At 44.7% G+C, this 18,594-nt stretch overlaps 1 protein-coding gene across 1 annotated transcript in view; it reads right to left on the bottom strand.

Annotated features, from left to right (window-relative positions):
* Nucleotides 1-18,594, bottom strand: part of NOL10 (nucleolar protein 10) — a 91,398-nt gene that overhangs the window by 16,537 nt on the left and 56,267 nt on the right. The window contains exons 14-17 of the mRNA XM_056123515.1: nucleotides 11,560-11,686; nucleotides 8,683-8,762; nucleotides 8,388-8,486; nucleotides 6,911-7,000 (exon numbers count right to left, since the gene is read on the bottom strand). Coding sequence (XP_055979490.1) covers nucleotides 6,911-7,000; nucleotides 8,388-8,486; nucleotides 8,683-8,762; nucleotides 11,560-11,686 — 396 coding nt within the window. The remainder of the gene's footprint in view (nucleotides 1-6,910; nucleotides 7,001-8,387; nucleotides 8,487-8,682; nucleotides 8,763-11,559; nucleotides 11,687-18,594) is intronic.

Here is an 18,594-nt window from a genome sequence, read left to right as displayed (position 1 = left end):
TGCTTGTCTGATGGCCCTGCGCTTGGTAAGATGACCCTGTGTTGGTCTGATGGCCCGATCATTCATCATTTTCTTGCCAAAGGATATAATCTCAAAATCCTGACACAATACGATTTTGCTGAGACCGATTTAGATAGCTCAGGGTTGATACAAAATTCCTTTTATTAGTCCCATCTTCAAACAGTGTTTTTTGATGTACTAGAAATTTGCTCGAGCGGGCTGGAGCGATAGCACAGCGGTAGGGCGTTCGCCTTACAAGCGGCCAACATGGCCGACCCAAGTTCGATTCCTCCGCCCCTCTCGGAGAGCCCGGCAAGCTACCGAGAGTATTGGATATGCCAGACACAGTAACAACAAAGTCTCCAATGGAGACGTTACTGGGCCCGCTCGAGCAAATCGACGATCAACGGGAGGGCCTTTACCTTTACCTTTTACCTTAGAAATTTATCTCATCACCAAAACAGAGGAGAGTCTTACACCCCCAGGGATCTCTTATTAGATTTCTTCTCTGCTATAGACGGCCAGATAAATAAACTCAATGGTTTATGTGAGCAAAGAAATCAATGAAAATTATTTGCCAACAGTCTGAGAACAGGCTGAAAGACGGCCTCTGCCGGGGCTGAGAGTGACAGAGCGAGGCAGCGGCGGAGCGGAGAGGCGGGGGCACTCGACACCCAGCAGAACAAGCGACACTGAGAAACTGCTGTAGCAGCACTAAAATTCTATGATATACTAAATTCGACTCATGAATTTTTTTTTTCTGTTATTTTGTTTTGGGACCACACCTGGTGGTGCTCAGCATTTACTCCTGGCGTGCTCAAGGGACCTTATTGGGTGCCAGGAATCAAACTTGGGTTGGCCTCATGCAAGGCAAGCACCCTATCCACCATGTACCATCGCTCCAATCCCTCATGTACCTGAATTTACTTGACAGATGGAAGATACATAACACAAGTTTTCATTACTTACGTATCATTTCCAAGATAGATTTAGGCTTAAGGAAGAAAGACAGAAAACTTCTAGCTTCTGAGGGGCTGGAGAGACAGCACAGCGGTTAAGGAGCTTTGCCGTGCATGCAGGAGACCTGAGTTCAATCCCTGGCATGCCAATATGGTGTCTGAGCTCCACCAGGAGCGAACCCTGAGCATAGAGCCAGGAGTAAGCGCTGAACACTGCCAAGTGTGGCCCCAAAGCACTGCCCCCATCATCAAAAAATAAAATAGCAGAGGAAAGGCCTTTAAAAATAAAACACTCTTAGCTTCTGATCCAAGATGCAAATTCATGATCTAGTGAAAAAAGGACAAATAAAAACACGGGCAAATAAACATAGAAAGGATGCGAAATGGAACTCAAAGTATGCTGGGAGTGCAGAGGTACGGGGAATTCTGACTGGTGATGCCTCCCAGGGTTCACGGGGGTGTGGCATGTGGCAGGAGGCTGGCCAGCTGGGTGCTGTCAGCCCCACGCAGAGACTGGTGGTGTGAGAATAACGGCAACGCTGGAAAAGCATCCAAGTCAGACCAGACTGCAAAGGACTTAGGAGCAGCAAGGCATTTCTTTTACTTAGAAGCAGAGTGAATGGCCAGGAAAGAGAAGGAAGAATGGAATAGATGAGAAATGGAAGTATGCCTGGAGAATCTCAGATGCCGATGGGAAGCCACCAGGAAGACATAGCAGCACACAAGGGAGCTGGGGACAGAGGCAGCGCCTGAACGCACAAAGGGGACAGCAAGGACGGGAAGGAGTTGCTTCAGGAAGGGGTGAGTGTGAGATACATTTCTGATTGCGCATCGACATAGCCATGGAGGAGATGGGAGGACTAAGAGTGAAAAATATGTGGGGCTGGAGCGATAGCATAGTGGGTAGGGTGTTCGCCTTGCACGTGGCCGACCCGGGTTCGATTCCCAGCATCCCATATGGTTCCCTGAGCGCCGCCAGGAGTAATTCCTGAGTGCATGAGCCAGGAGTAACCCCTGTGCATCACTGGGTGCTACCCAAAAAGCAAAAAAAAAAAAAAAAAAGAGCAAAAATATTGTTAGAATTTCTCCATAATGTTTGATATGTGTGTGTGTGTGTGTGAGAAAGAGAGAGAGAGAGAGAGAGAGAGTGAGAGAGAAATCCAAGACTCGAGGGTTTGATATGTGTGTGTGTGTGTGTGTGTGTGTGTGTGTGTGTGTGTATGTGTGTGAGAGAGAGAGAGAGAGAGAGAGAGAGTGAGAGAGAAATCCAAGACTCGAGGGGTTGGAGCACTGCGGCGGGCAGTGTGCTTGCCTGGCATGCAGCTGATCCAAGTTGGATCCTTAGCACCCAGTAAGTTCCCTGAGGCCACCAGGAGCGATCCCTGAGTGCAGACTCAGGAATAATCCCTGAGCACCACTGGGTGTGGCTCAACAAAACAACAACAAAAATTCAAGAGTCAAATTCATCTGGCATCATAAAAATTTCTGTTTGGTATCTGGCCCCAAACAAAAAAAATTTTAAAGGTTTAGCTTATGAAGGCTGCTGACACCATGAATGAGGAGGAGTCACTAAAGATCATCTAAGGGGCCAGAGTAATAGTACAAGCAGGGAGGGTGCTTGTCTGGCATGCAGCCAACCTGGGTTCAATCCCCAGCATCCCAGATGAGCACTGCCTGGAGTGATCCCTGAGTGCAGAACCAGGAGAAAGCCTGGAGTACCTCCAGGTGTGGCCCCAAATAAAATAATAATAGCAATAGTAGTAGTAGTGGTAATAAAGATCATCTGAAAGAGAAGCAAGCTGGAGCAAGAAATGCTCCAGGAAACCAAGATGTCCTTTAGAGGGTAAATGGAGAAGCATACAGACAACGGATACCACTCAATTCTGAAGAGAAAGTGGGGGACGGAGGGAGGATAAGATGCAGCGATGACTGTAGTAGGTGGCAGGTGCCTGCCTGTATATAAGGATCTGCATATATATATATAAATATATATACACATATATATACACACATACATATATATACATGTACACACATATATATATATTTTTTATGTTTGTTTGTAGTCTGATTAAGATGAGCATTCCTAATATCTGTCCCAATATAATAGCTAACACACAGGCGGAATGCTTTTATTTAACACAAATGATATGGAATCCATCACGTTAAGTTGATGCAGACATCGGAGTGAACATGGGGGTCTGAAGACGGCTGCATCCACCTAATCTCTGCTAAAACTTACCTAAAATAAAAACTAAAAATAGCAAACAAACAAGCATGTATGAAGCCCTGGGCTTGACCCCTCAGAACCAACACAAACAACATAGTAGTAACTTTTTTTTTTTTTTTTTTTTTTTTTTTTGCTTTTTAGGTCACACCCAGCAATGCACAGGGGTTACTCTTGGCTCTGCATTTAGGAATTACTCCTGGTGGTGCTCGGGGGACCATATGGGATGCTGGGAATCAAACCCAGGTCGACTGTGTGCAAGGCAAATGCCCTACCCACTGTGCTATTGCTCCAGCACCAGTAATAACATTTTGAATATTAAAACCAGCCTGACCTAAAGCAGACTGAGTACATGTGATGAAACCTTCTGCCCCAAGAGATGACTCTAAGCTCTCTAGTAATTCCTGCAGGCAGCTTCCTGTGACCTCCTGGCACAGAACACACTGCCCCTCGAGACATCATGGGTGACAACACAAAGCTGAGCTTCTGTGAATGAGGGCCTGTCTCTGTACCAGCTTCTGAGGCTGAATGGCAAAGCCGTGGGCATAAGACTATCAGGCAGGAAATCCCGCTTGTAGAAAACTACAACAGAATAGTGACACCCCAATCCTGGCAAACCAGGAGTTTCCTCATGTCGTGACCGCCAGCTACTTGTGCGCCATACATATGTGTTGGAAGAATAAATGAATGAATTTGTAATTAGAATTAATACACCAAACTTCTTCAGTTGAAACCAGGTCTAGATAAGCTTATCAACATTACAGAGCGGGTCACTTTCCACTCCCGTTCCCCGCCAGCTGTAGGGTAAACAGCTTTGAGACTTTAATTATGTTGTCAGTGGCAGCAGTATTTGGGAACTCACTTCAATGTCTACCTCTGAAATTCCACTCGGAGCCAAAACTACCCCATAGGGACTTTCAAATCAGGAGTTATCAGAGCTATTAAAGCTCTGGGGTTTTGAAGAGATGAGTTCAAAGGCAAGACTAATGAACTGCTGATGGATTGGACAATTCTTTCAAGTATTCTTTACGATTATAATGAAGGATTCTTTCCTTAAACTCCTGAATGATTTTTAAAGTCTTCATTTTAATTAGGGAAAAGTGTTAAACAACAAATCACATAAACCTGGTGTAATAACAGTCTTCGATTTTTAGAAGACTATATTTAAATATTTGCAAAATGAAATTAGGTTCTGCTATAGGGGTCTGATTTTACCTAGCGAATCACCAAAAATCAAGGTTGGGGCAATGTTACCAATAACCACTTTCCTGCAGAATTTTCTCAGCTGACCTGGCTACAAAGACAGACACTTTGAGGTTGAAAGAAACCTCTGTGTGATGAAGGAAGGTAAGAATTTCTGCGGTGCCTCTTCTTGGGCAGAAACAATGCAAACTCAGCTCTTCACAGGCTAACCCTATGGAAGCTCTGGCCCCAAAATGTAAAGGCGCAGAGCCATCACGACATTCTGACCACATCACCTGGCATGTTTTCAGGGCGCAAGGTCATTTTTACCATTTAGCATTTCCCTTTCCAATATTTCTCTGGTGACGCCCAATCTCATCAAGAGTCTCTGCAGAAGGAGCAGTGCAAGGCAAGTGAGAAGAGAGGATTCGTCCACATCTCTATACATGGGCCTTACAAAGATTTCTCAACTTGGTACTCTACGCTACACACAGGATCAATATGACACTTGGGGTCTGGGAGATCACAGGTCCTGCCTTACAGAGAGGCCTGGGTACACCCCTCGTCACCGCACGGCCCCCTGGAGCACCACTGAGACTATCTTGAGCACTGAGACCACCAGGTGCAGCCCCAAAGCCAAAATAAATAAACAAACTCTCAGGTCCTACCCTCTCTAACAGCAACTGTCTGGTAAGGGCTCAGAGCGGGAAACATAAAAATGAAGGCATCTACGGCCTGCAAGTCACTCTTTCTGCTGAGTTGCTAAGACAGGGTCAATCCAAAAATCATATCCCAAATGACGTCAGGAAGTCAAAAAGTCTGTTTAATGCTTTTAAGCCTGGCAACAGAAGGTCACCGCGAGTTCTCGGAGAAGAACACAGTAGGAAGCACTCACAGACCTGAACTCAGCTCTGTCATAGAGGAATAGGGCAGGCTCTGGAAAACAAGCTGCATGCAGAAGGGCACGTGAGCCCACCGATTCTGCCACAGGCGAACAGATATAAACAGGAGTTGCGGTCACCCTGCATATTTCTGGTCACAAAGACATCACCAATCTTCTAAAGTTTGAAACAATTCTATAAAGCAGTCATTTTTATTCTTCCATGCAGTAATGGGGGGGGGGGGTGTTTATGGAGGGGGCACATCCAGCTGTGCTCAGGGCTCACTCCTGGCTCTGCACTCAGCAATCCCTTCTGGCGGGGCTTGGGACAACCATATGGGGTGCCAGAGACTGAACCCAGGTTGGTTATGTGCCAGACAAGCGCCCTATCTGCTGTGCTATTGTGCTGACCTCCATTTATTCATTTTCCAACACTCATTACAGTTCGGGTTCATAGGTGGCCAAAGCTATGCTGGCAACTGGGGGGCAAGGTAAGACCCCGTTGTGTACTGCGTCACCCCATGAGCCTCATGGGCACAGCCCTGGGATGTGGGGAGGAACTAGAGATCCCAGAGAAAATCCATGCAGATATGAGGGGAATGTGGAAACACCAGAGGGGGCACTGGCGAGACACCAAGGGCTTTTATTCCTAATCACAGCTGGAATGAAATGACGCTGGACAAAACGAGGGTATCAGCAGGTCTGTTGTAGGCTGACGGAAATCTGAAAGTGTGCAGAGCCAACACAGATAGACGGGACGGTTGCAACACTTGTACAGAATGCTCATGTAAGGAAAAGCTATCACATATGCAAGGAAGATTCCCAAAGCTTTGGATTTAAACCACATGATCAAAGAATGCCATAGGGCAAGGTAAGAGGACATAGAAAGAGTCAGAAAACAGAGAATAACCAGGGAGCAGAGAGCGTGAATCATTCAGAACGCAGGTGAGGCGAGGGTGGGGTGGGGGGGTGGGGGTAGGGGTGGGGCGAGTGGGGCGAGTGGGGCAGGATAAGATAAGAAGGCCTTTGCACATTCAGGAGGATGAGGGGCCACTTCCTGTCTTGACATCAGCTAAATGGAGAACTAGCCCTTGTTTATTCCATGCGTGAACTTTGTGTATTTTTACATTAGAAGGAAGAGCAGGAGTCATAAATAAGCATATACAGTCCATAGTGTCAGGTCTAATGAAAACTGGTTACTTCTGGAATCATGAAGTCAACACAAAGAAACTGCAAACAATCTAAATATTCAGCAATAAAAGGTTCAAATAAACTAAACATCTTTAATGCAGAACACAGAGCTATCAAAAATATTTGCAGTTATTTTACATGGGAAACCACTTATGCTATTTTATAGACCCCAAATAAATATATTATCTTGCTATCAGTTAGTTCATGATTTTAAGAAATAAGACAGAAAGGCAATTCATTAACATGTTAATGATGCCTTTTTCTGAATAAAATTCTATCGCTGATTTTGTTCTTTATATTCTATTCTACAAACTTTTTTGTTGAGCATATATTCATCTTAAAACCAGGAAAACAATGCAAAAAAAAGAGAAAGCAAACAACTACAAGTATGTTTTAAGCGACAAATAAAAGATTAAAAAGACAGTTTAGAAAACTACTATCAATATTTTCTCTACCTTCCAAAAATCTTACCTTAACTTTCTTTTTCCATGTAGCTTTTTGTTTCTCTTCCTCTTCCTCAATTAATTTAAGTGCCAGTTCCTTATTAACTTTTGGCAATTTCTGGTTGAGGAATAAAAAAATAAAGCTGCATTAAAAGACAGTGATTATTCTATTTGGTTTTAGGGTCATCCACGGCAATACTCAGGGCTTACTCCTGGAGGGCCACTCAGGATCACTCTTGGTGGGACTTGAGCAAACTGGGGTTGGCCATGCATAAGGCAAGTGCCCTACCCGCAAAATATAGAGAATTCAAATATAAAGTGAACAGTTCTCTTGAGTATCATTTCGTAAGTGGAAGATATCTCATATTTCTTTGGCAAGGGAGAGGGGGAAGCACATCCAGCTAAGTCCAGGCTCTGCACTCAGGAATCACTGCTGGCAGAGTTCGGGGGACTATATGGGATTCTGGAGATCATATCCAGGTCACCTGTATGCAAGGCAAGTCCCTATCCATTGTACTATCGCTCTGGTCCCAGAAGCTATTAATATTTCTTTTGAGAGTTTCATTATCCTCAGATTAGGAAACAATAAAAACACAGAGCTGCTAGGTGGCACCTAGTACAAGAATCCAATACTTCAGTGCTGGGCGTCGAGAACCCCCCAGCACCCAGTGCCTCTCTGCCTAGGCCAGGAGGAGCCGGTGGCTGAAGGTGCATTAGATGGTTAACCTCAGATGGTCTGGGTACCAAACTACTTGGGCGGGAGGAAGGGGGGTGCCCAGGGAGTAGGCTGGTCACTGTAACCTCTGGATGGAATTACAGAGCTCCCCTTTTAGGAGCCTTTTAGGCTACTTATAAAGCTGGCTGTGTTATTTCCCCTTTCTAAGATGTCAAATTTCTAGGGGGACTCCTAGACGTGAGTCTGGAAGCTCTCAGGAGAAATCGTTTAATTATCTTTTCCACTTTCTATCTGTGAGGAAAATACCACTTGAAAAGTACTACAGAGATCTAGGACTCTAGACTCCCACAGTCCAGTCTCTCCATGCGAACATTCCTTGTTCTTACAAACTTAGTAATTGGGGGCTGGGGGGAGGCGACAGAGTGGAGAAAGAGTCATCAGATTTCACATGAAAAAAAAATTCCATATTAAAACATTTATATTGACTTTTTTACCACCATTCAGTAAGGGAATGATTGCACCCTTTGCTGGTTAACCTTAACCAAGAGGGGTTGCTTGAGCGAAAGGGACGTAGGGGAGGGCGGGGATCTGCCTCTCCCAGTCTGCCTGCTGTCGGGCTTGTCTCACCCGTCAACAGTTCTTTATCCTGGCAGCGCGGCTACGGTGGGTCTCGCAGACAGTGGGAGAGGACAGACCGTCGATGGCCCCTGAGCAGCCTCTTCCTACTCCAGGGGCCCAGCACCCGCCCCAACCCTCCTCACACCAGGGGGGCCCCCTGGACATCGGGATCCCAGCATCTCCTCCTACATCTGGTGCGCAAAACACTCACCTTTAACTGCACTCTCTGTGCACGAGCTTCTTCTATCTTCTGCCGGATCTTGTCTTTCCTGTATTCTTCGTAAGCAAACGGATTCACCATCAGTTTCACCTTTTCAAAGAGACAGGCAACACCAGAATCAGAGCTGCCAGCAGGCTTTAAGAATCACCACGATTATGCTAAAGAATAGCTATTATAGACAATCTTATAATTAATAAGGACAGTTGACGGTGCTTCAATTCAGTAGAGGAGGCCCAATGACTGCTCATTTATCTCCGAGACTTACTGTAGTTGTATACTTATTTACCTTGTGATAGAGTCTGATATCCATGAAAAATCCATGCATATATGCCCGCAGGAATGGTGAGCCAATGAGATGTGTGAGCCCTGGGGAGAGGTAAACAGAAGGAGGCAGGACCTCATGAAACCTTGATAAAATGTTGAAGGATTCAAATGACCAATTTTCAGTAACCATGAGGAAAATGTTAATCTACCCCAGCAACATCATCCTTATTTAAAACACAATTCTTAGCATAAAAAGGAGTAGAAATCTTTGTAACTGTCAAGACAGACTGGTACAGAAAGGTCCCTTATGTAGGAATAGAAATTTGGGGGGTTTTTGGTTTTTTTTTTTTTCTACTTGGGTCACAGCCGGTGATGCTCAGGGCTGACTCCTGGCTCTGCACTCAGGAATCACTCCTGGTAATGTTCAGGGGACCACACGGGATGCTGGGAATCGAACTTGGGTCGGACATATGCAAGGCAAACACCCTACCCGCTGTGCTATCGCTCCAGCCCTAGGAATAGAAACTTTTTAAATAAAAAATTATCAAATTTTTCAATTCCACAAGATAATCTAATTTTTAAATAAGGAGAAGACTGACAAGCTACTAATTTTGACGGAAGAAAGAGGTTTTGAACCATGCCTCGTGATGCTCAAGGGTAACTCATAGCTTCGCACTCAGGAATCACCACTGACAGCTACACCCCACTACTTGCAAAAACAAAAGGGAACTATCAAAACAGAGAGGATATCTGGCCAGTCCCAAGAAGGAAACTGAAAATTCATACTAACACGTGCAAGCAGATGTACGCACATTAATATATGTATTATACACATGTACATGTGCACACACGCATTTTATAGTTTCACTGCTAAATAATCAGATACTCTGCCTTGAGCATTATCATTTACAGAAATTTCTAGATCAGAGGTACTGGTGTTGGCAAATGCTAATCTTCTGATACCATAGAAATTACTTAATTGATTGCAAAAAGTTATCTATGAAACTTATTAAAATATCTTCAAAATAGATGGTCGGCTCGGGTTTGATCCCCATCACCACTCTGGTCCCCCAAGCCTTGCCAGGAGTGATCCCTGAGCACAGAGTCCCCTGGGTGTGGCCCCCAAACAAAAACAAACATAAAAGACCACAAGAGAAACATCTTCACAAAAAGTGGTTTTGCTGATATAAAACTAAATAATTGCCCTCCCAAAGAAAAATGACCCTAGTTTCCAAGCTGAAGGAATAACCTCAATCCAGACCTGAAAATTAGGTACCAGGCAGAAATTATGTAGTAGTACTAAACATACTTTATAGAAAAAACATTAAAAAATGAAATTAAACTTTGGGTAAAATCATGACTATTTATAAGACTTGATAGGAAAAGGATTTTCTTACAATTTATTAGGCTAATAAAAGCTACAGTGTGGATTTTCACAATGAATCTTAAAAAAAATACAAAAGGGGGGTGGTTAATGATTTTAATAAAATGTACTAGTATCAGGAATGGAGCTAGGGAATATGGGGAAGGGGAGAAATGATCTCTTGACCACCCCAGGAGTGACTCCTGAGCACAGAGTAAGGAGTAAGACTGAGTACTGCCGGTGTAGCCCCCCAAACAAAAGGAAACAAAACAAAAAGTAAAATAAAGTAAAATAAAATGTACTGAATGCATTACAACCTGCACTTGTGAGTTTCTAGAATCCATTTCTATTAAGTACATACAACTTCTTTTGGCATCACAGAATCATTTCCCTCCCCAGACAGACATAAATAAAACCTAGAAGAATGCTTTTCCCTTAAAGCTTTGGAACTGAGACAATTCCAGAGCACTGTTTCCCACTATTCACTGTTTCCCACTATTAGTCCCAAGAAACCTTCTGAGGAAGAGGAGGCTCTTTGATCCCCGAAGCTTGGAACATGTTTCACACTTTCCTCCCCCTCCTGGAGATTTACAGTGTGTGATAATAGTAAAGGTTCAAAGACGCCCACAAGCAAAGGAGCGGCTTGAACTCTCCTTAACCTAGCATTTCCCAAACTTATTATTTTACCACAATCCTCAGGATAATAGTTAACATTCACTTACTACAGTTAGATGCCGGGCCGACATACTTTTCAGGCACCATCTGATTCATTCTCCAAGCAGCCCCCAGGGAAAGCATCACTATTAATCCCCAGTGCACGGAGAAGAAAAACCAAGCCAAAGGAGGTCCATAAACTGACCCTACCATATAGGCATTAAGTGACATTCAGATGCTACGGTGGAAACTGCCAGTCTGCTCCAAGGTCCAGAACAGTCACTCCATTCCCCATCCTGTAGAAATGCCGTTCTATGGGGCACGGTCTGAGAAACACTATACGAACGAGCCTGCTAAAGACGGCAGCGAGGAACATTCAGAACGTTTCAGTGACTCTGAAAGTGCTGTTCAGAGTCAATGGTCTCAAGAAATAAGTGCAGCTGACTGCAGAGCTGCCTTTTAAATAAGTATTGACGAGATTTTACATCGGTGCCAGGGAGAGCATGGCAGGGAAGGCACTTGTTGTGCATATGGCGGACGTGGGTTCGATCCCAAGCACTGCCCCGGGTCACCTGAGCATGGTTAGGAGAGATCCCAGAGGGAGAGCCAGAAATAAGCCCAGTACCACCAAGTGTAAACAGACAGACAGACACACAATCTGTTGAAAAATGATAATTGATGCTTTTAAAAGCTATCCCTCGTTAAGATACAAACCATTTCAACAAGCTGAACTTCTCGAACCTTTCTGTAAGCAGAACTTACGTGACAATACGGGCTATCAGATAAACAAGAGTACATCACACAGAGTTCAAACAGAAAAACACACAAACAGAAAGGAAATGAGCTTATAACCATTTTAGCAGGGTTTTCTTTTTCTTTTACCTAAGTTTTCCAGGTCTTTCTTGGTGACGAATTTGTAATCATCATAGACGGTGCTTTCTGGATTCTCTTCTAACTCTTCTGTCAGGTTGTCCAAGAAGGAGCACCACCTGGGCGCAGGACCCAGAACCTGCGGGGGCACCAGAAGGTCAGAACCAACACAGTCTCCAGCTGTCAGCTAAGGGGCGGCGCCCTGGGCCAGACTGCCTCACATATGATTTTTATTTATTTTTTTAAGGAGTTTTATTTATTTATTTTGCTTTTTGGGTGACACCCGGCGATGCTCAGGGGTTACTCCGGGCTCTGCGCTCAGGAATTACTCCTGGCGGTGCTTAGGGGACCATATGGGATGCTGGGATTCGAACTCGGGTCGGTTGCATGCAAGGCAAACGCCCTACCCGCTGTGCTATCGCTCCAGCCCCCAATTTTTAAAGCCTTGTCTCCGTCACAAGTGCTGGAAAAGAACTACCAGTAAATAACCAACATGTACACGATGAAAGAGAATGAGCAAAGGAGGTCTGCAAACTTACAAATGAACAAAGAAGGGGGAAGTTTCACTTAACCCATGATACTAGTCTACTGATGAGCATTAGTAAATATTCCTACACTAGAACTTGCAAAATAAACAATTGAGGCACTTACAACTATATCCTCTCCATCTCTCTATCAGTTTTCTCATTCAGGAACAGTACTAATAGTCTGGGTATATAGTGCGAAGGGCTGGAGTGCATGCTTTGCACTGCAGCAGTACAGGTTCGAGCCCTGGGAGGAGCTCGTATGTGTGGCACAAAATAAAAAAACAAAAACAAACAGAAACCATGCCAGTACTGGAATCTACAGAGGCACACAGATATTCTAAATTTTCAAGTTTAAAATTTTCAAGTTTAAAAAATTTACCCAGCCACCGCCACGCTCCAGGACGCTTTTCGGATGCTTGGGCTGAGACTCACGCACCAGTGAAGCCTCACAGAGCCAGGTAAGCGGAACTATGAGACCTTGGACTCCAGGCTAAACGGATTCGGGAACAGAGATCCTCTGCCTGCTCCCACCAACCTCAGGGGACCAAGGGATTAAAATCAGGAGCCCCACCCTACCCTGCCCTGTCTGCTTCCACCAACCGCTGGCGACCCAGGGATTCCACACAGAAGACCCACCCTACTGGTACCACATAAATACCTCACCGGCTGACTCCACTACTTCCACTACCCAGCCACCACCACGCTCTAGGACACGTTCCGGACCGCACGGCCACTTCGCGACACATCATAATTCACTTAATACCCATCTTCCAGGATTGCCGCACCGTATTTGATAGGGTTCAAATATGGTTTGAACCATGGGAACATCTGCAAGGGCGATTAGAGGCCGCCCTAAAAGCCACTATCCCTCTCAGAGAGCCTGGAAAGCAACCGAGAATATCCTGCCCGCACAGCAGAGCCTGGCAAGCTATCTGTGGCGCATTCGATATGCCAAAACCAGTAAATACAATGGGTCTCATTCCCCTGACCCTGAAAGAGCCACCAATACGGCAGCGTTAAGAAGGATGAGGAAGGAGAGGCTGATAAAATCTCAAGGCCGAACTAGGCTGCCAAAATGAAGGAGTTGCGCAGAAGGAAGAGAGTGGCTTGGAACGCCTTCAAGAGCGTCAAATAAATAGCTAAGAGGACGAAGAACCTCCAGCTCTGTGCATATCTCTTCGATTCCACTGTCCTTCCTGCATTAGCATATGCCTCAGAAACCTGGACCCTCCAAAAACAGGATGAGAATGCTATTCGGGTCTCCCAAAGAGGAATCGAAAGAGCTATGCTTGGAGTATCACGCTTCACTCAAATGAGAAAGAATCCAGAGTTCCGACCTCCGTTGACAATCAAGAATCAGGGACGCTGTTTTGTTTGCCAAGGCGTCGAAAATCAAATGGGCTGGAGACATAATGAGATTTGGAGACGACCGCTGGACTAGAGCCATTATCGACTGGATTCCACAGGATGTCAAATGATCGCATGGCCGCCCACCTACGAGATGGTCAGACTTCTTCGTCAAGACCCTAAATGATCAGTTTGAGGCTCTTCGTGTTCTTAGAATGAGCAGATGCCATTGGGCTACACTAGCACACGACAGGGACGAATGGAGATGTTACTGGTACCTGCTTGAGCAAATAGATGAGTAACAGGATGTCAAGTGATCAAGTGATCAAAATTTCAAGTTTAAAACTTAAAGCTAAGGCAAAGTCCCAAATGAGAACTATCTTCATCAAAAAATAACTTGATGAATTATATTCAATCTTACATGGGCTTCTTGCTTTATTTATTTTTTAAAAATTTTTATTAGTGAAACTCCATGTGGTACAGTTGTTGACCTTATAAATTTTAGTGCTTGGGTTTCAGTTATACAATGATTGAGTACCTCTTCTTGCTTTGTTTTAATTCATTAAAATTTGGTACATATAACTTCTCAGACTTGATCTAAATTGTCACCAGGCCATCAAGTTAGTCCCTATGAATGATCAAGGATCTAAAGACTGAAGTCTTGTTTATAATAAACAGAATATGAATACTTCTCTTGGAGTCCACAGATTTCCACAGAGTTCTGTAATGGTGTTTTCACTTGTGCTGTTCATACAAATCTTCCCCTTTCGCAAGTCTCACTAAGGTCAAAGCTTATCTCCCAGAAAGCAATGCCTGCCTTGTGGAAAAAGAGCTACTGCAATCCTCTTTACACAGAGGCTTCCAGAACACTAGACACTGGCCAAATGGACCTTCCAGTGACAGTGGCCTATTTATTCTGGTAGCAACCAATTTAAATATGGGAGGGGAAAAAAGAGAGAGAGAGAGAGAATGGAAATGATTAAATCTAGTTCAAACTTCTTAGGAACGAACATAGACGGACACATAGAACGAAAGTTCTGACAAAGAAAAATAAGCTCGAATATACTCTTTTAATGAACAACAACAACAAAAAAATAAGGCAGATGCTGTATTAGGCCACACAAACTAGTTATATTATTTTGCCTAATTAGGAGGAGTGAACCCATCGCTCCCACCAAAGGCTACTCCTGAGCATGAAAAACCACACCCTCGTGAGCAGGAAGGAGGCCCTTGAAGAGGCACTTCTCACCAGCAGAATCAATATTTAAAAATAGAAGCAAAGGTTTTGAGGTACTTAACGCTCAACCAATGGACTACGTTAAAAGACAAAACTGAATGTGGAGTACCTTTCGAGGGAACAGCTAAGACAGAAAGCAGTTTTAGGACAGTAGCTTGAACTTTCCCTCTGGAACACCATGTGAGACGAGGGGATGCTCAAGTAGCGGAGCACTCGCCAGGAACACACAAAGCCTGTGCCTCGTCCCCCCCCTTCTCCCGCTAAGGACCGACCGTGGGTGTGGCCCCCGTGAAAACAGAGCAACACACACAAACACACAGCCCAACCTTCAAGTGCCATGTAACCCAGGGCAGCAGCCTCTGAGACGGGAAGGAACGCATGATCTCTTTCCTAGAGGGCAGCATCCAATGGGCCGTCCTCACCTGGTGCCGCCAATGGCACCTGCCCAGCAGCAGGTGGCCAAGAAATATTTCATCTAAGACCGCTACTCGGACACAAAGCACAGAGGGAGTCCCTGCAGTCATGAGGGTCAGGCCCACAGGTGCTGAGACTTAAAAGGGTCCATGTGGCAAAAGTACCTTTGACACTGTTGAATTTGCCAGGAACTCAGCCCAGCCAGTGGTAAAGCCTTCAGTGTGTGAGGCTTGAGTTCAATCTCCAGCACCATAAAGGAGAGCTTAACCTCTAACTTTTCCTCATTTAGTTTAAAAACACTCAAACACTTCACCATAAGGCTATTGGATGAAAGAACACATTTTGTTGGCGCACAGAGCCGGGAGTAGCTCTCAGCACTAACAATGTGGCCCCGGAGCATCACCCCTACCCCAGCAAACACAGACACACACAGACAGACACACAGACACACAGACACACACACACACCAGTATTGAAAACTATATTTTCTCCAATGTATTGGGGACACTGGTTACCAAAGTCCCTATAAAAAGGTATTTTTAAATCAATTGGCTTATTGTTTTGGATCACACCATCAATGCTCAGCTCTTATTCCTAGCTCTGTACTCAAGAATTACACCTGGTACTCAATCATTGTATAACTGAAACCCAAGCACAAAAATTTGTATGTCTACAACTGTACCTCATGGTGTTTCACTAATAAAAATTTCAAAATAAATAAATAAGTAAAATTATAGACAAATTGAAAAAAAATAAATGGTGTAAGCTATCACAATATTTTCTATTGGCCAATATATAATAATCATCCAGAAATAAATATGTATTGTCACTGTCAAAAAAATAAAAAGGATTACACCTGGTGGTGATATGGTGGACCATATGGGACACTGGGGATCAAATCCAGGCTGGTCACCTGCAAATTAAGTGCCCTACCCCATTGTACTGTCTCTCTGGACCCAGAAAGATGGTTTCTTTCTTTCTTTCTTTCTTTCTTTCTTTCTTTCTTTCTTTCTTTCTTTTTCAGGTATTTAAAACTTGAAGTAGTTTAAAGTATTTAAACCTTCAATCAGTTATAAACATGAAAATTAGACAGCATTTATGACTTCCTCTTTTGTTCCTTTCTTATAATTTTGTGGTGCTGGTGATAAACTCAGGGCCTCATAGGAGGAAGACAACAAGCTCTGCCACTGGGTCACATCATCCCCACCTGACTTTAGCAATAAGGGCAGGAATTAAAAAAAAATCAGCTCAATTCGAAACCTACTTTCTCAGAGTCATTCTCAGGAATGTTCTGTAATCCTCTTTTGGATATGTTAGCTGGATCCTAAAGGAACTGTTTTGGATGCCTCGTAGGGACAAGTCTGGTGACGATAAATAATCTTTGCAACATACTCATGCCCATTACCTTTTTGTTTTGGTTTGGGGGCCACACTTGGCAGTGCTCAGGGAGAACTCCTCCCTCTGTGCTCAGGTATCCGTGCATGGTACCAGAGACCAGACACGGCTCAGCCACGTGCCTTATCCCGTACCGTCTCCAGTCCACAGCCACTGAATTTCATGGGAGAAGGTATTTCCATCAAACCCCAAATTATGTCTGGTGTCATCATCTTATTAACCACGTTTCTTCATTTTCGGGGGGAGAGGAGAAACAATGAGAAGCTGAGAATAATCGTAAGTTAAAATGACTGATTTAAGGAGCTTCCAAGACAAGTTTTATCCACATTAGAGGCCTGCTTGAAGGCCCGCCGGTAAGGGGCAAAAACAAGTGGGCAGTCTGACCCATGATGAGGCAAACTCACACACACATGCACGGCTCTCCTGAGCGCCTATCAAACCGATCTGTTAAGGCTGGCATACTCCCTGCTGTCCTCAGAGTCCGAGTACCGGCTACTCCAAACTAAGCAAGTTCCCGAAGTCCGAGGCTTGTGGCTCAGAGGCTGCTGCGGCTGGCACCAAAAAAATCAAACCAACAGAAACAAACACAGAGCAGGGAGTCCAGCTATGGAGCATGAGGAAAACCTCTGTTTGGATCACCCCTGCCCATGTTCAAGGTCCCAGGGTATCAGGGTCACCGTCACAGAGCTTGGTTTGACCCTGCAGCCAATGCTTGCCTCCAAGGTCAGCTTGAGAGTTTGGTTTCAGAATGCTGATGAAGGCTACTCTATTTTAATGTGTGTGTTGTTGTTTTTGGGTTTTTTTTTTTTTTTGCTTTTGGGGACACAACCAGCGATGCTCAGGGGTTAGTCCTGGCTCTGCACTCAGGAATCACTCCTGGCGGTGCTTGGGGGGGACCATATGGGATGCCAGGGACTGAACTTGGGTCAGATGCATGCAAGGCAAATGCTCTCCCTACTGTACTATCGCTTGGGCCCTATTTTAATGTTCTACTGCCTGCCTAAAAGAGGGGGGGGAGAGAGAGAGAGAGAGAGAGAGAGAGAGAGAGAGAGAGAGAGAGAGAGAAGAAAAGTGCCTGCCACCGAGAAACTGGGGACACTGGTGGTGGGAAATGTACAATGGTGAAGGGACGGGTGTTGGAACATTGTACGACTGAAACCCAACCATGAAAACTTTGTGACTGCGTATCTCACGGGGATTCAATTTCCAAAAGGTGGGGGAATAAATAAAGTTCTACTGTCGGTTATCGACCTTTCGCTTAATGTATAAGAGTTCCCTAAAGTCCCAGGACAAGCAGCGACATGGAAAGTGACTCAACAAACTGCTCAAAGAATGGACGAGGCAGGTCCCGCAGCTACTTTAATGACAAGCATATCGCAGAATCTAAACGGAAATATCCGTCTTCCAAAACAGGGATCTTTTTATCAACAGGCGATGGGAAGGCCTCAAGTCCAGGCAGTCAAGTATGTGCTCGCTCTAATCCATGTGGGCAGAAGTACATGAAAATACATGCCACGTGCCCACGATCCCGCCTCGAGGATTACGACTGTCTTTAAGATGGTAATTACATGAGCTTAATTTTAAAACCCAAACCCCCATCTATTCTGGTGCTGGGCACAGAGGATGAAGAGTGGAGAAGCGGCCACAGCAAGAGCATTGGCCTTTTAAGGGAGCTTACAGGTGAGGGAACTCCTTCCCCCACTCAGCAGAGAGCAGTCACTCCACCACACCCCAAAAGCTCGGCCGAGGCAGAAATAAAGACAGGATTATTAGAAGGATGGTTTGGACAGATCCAGGATGATTAAAACAACAACAAAGACTTGTTAGCATTAATAGAGACAAAGAGGCAAACTGTACTAATCCAGAAGAATGTCACTGTGTTTCCATCTTACGATGCTACTAAGTATGAAAACTTAATTCCGGGGACTGGAGCAATAGTACCTCAGCAGGGCACTTGCCTTGCACGTGGCCAAACCAGGTCTGATCCCTGGCACCCTACATGGTCCCCAGGGCCCGCCAGGAGTGATTTCCGAGTACAGAGCCAGGAGTAAGCCTTGAACACAGCTAGGTGTGATTCTTCTCCCCCCTGACTAAAGGAAAGATAATTTCTATATTTTCATGTCATTA

This window comes from Sorex fumeus, unplaced genomic scaffold (genome assembly GCF_029834395.1).
Source record: "Sorex fumeus unplaced genomic scaffold, SorFum_2.1 ptg000006l, whole genome shotgun sequence".
Taxonomy (NCBI): Eukaryota; Metazoa; Chordata; class Mammalia; order Eulipotyphla; family Soricidae; genus Sorex; species Sorex fumeus.
The sequence above is the reverse complement of the archived record's forward strand: the minus strand, read 5'-3'. Positions and strand labels throughout refer to the sequence as shown.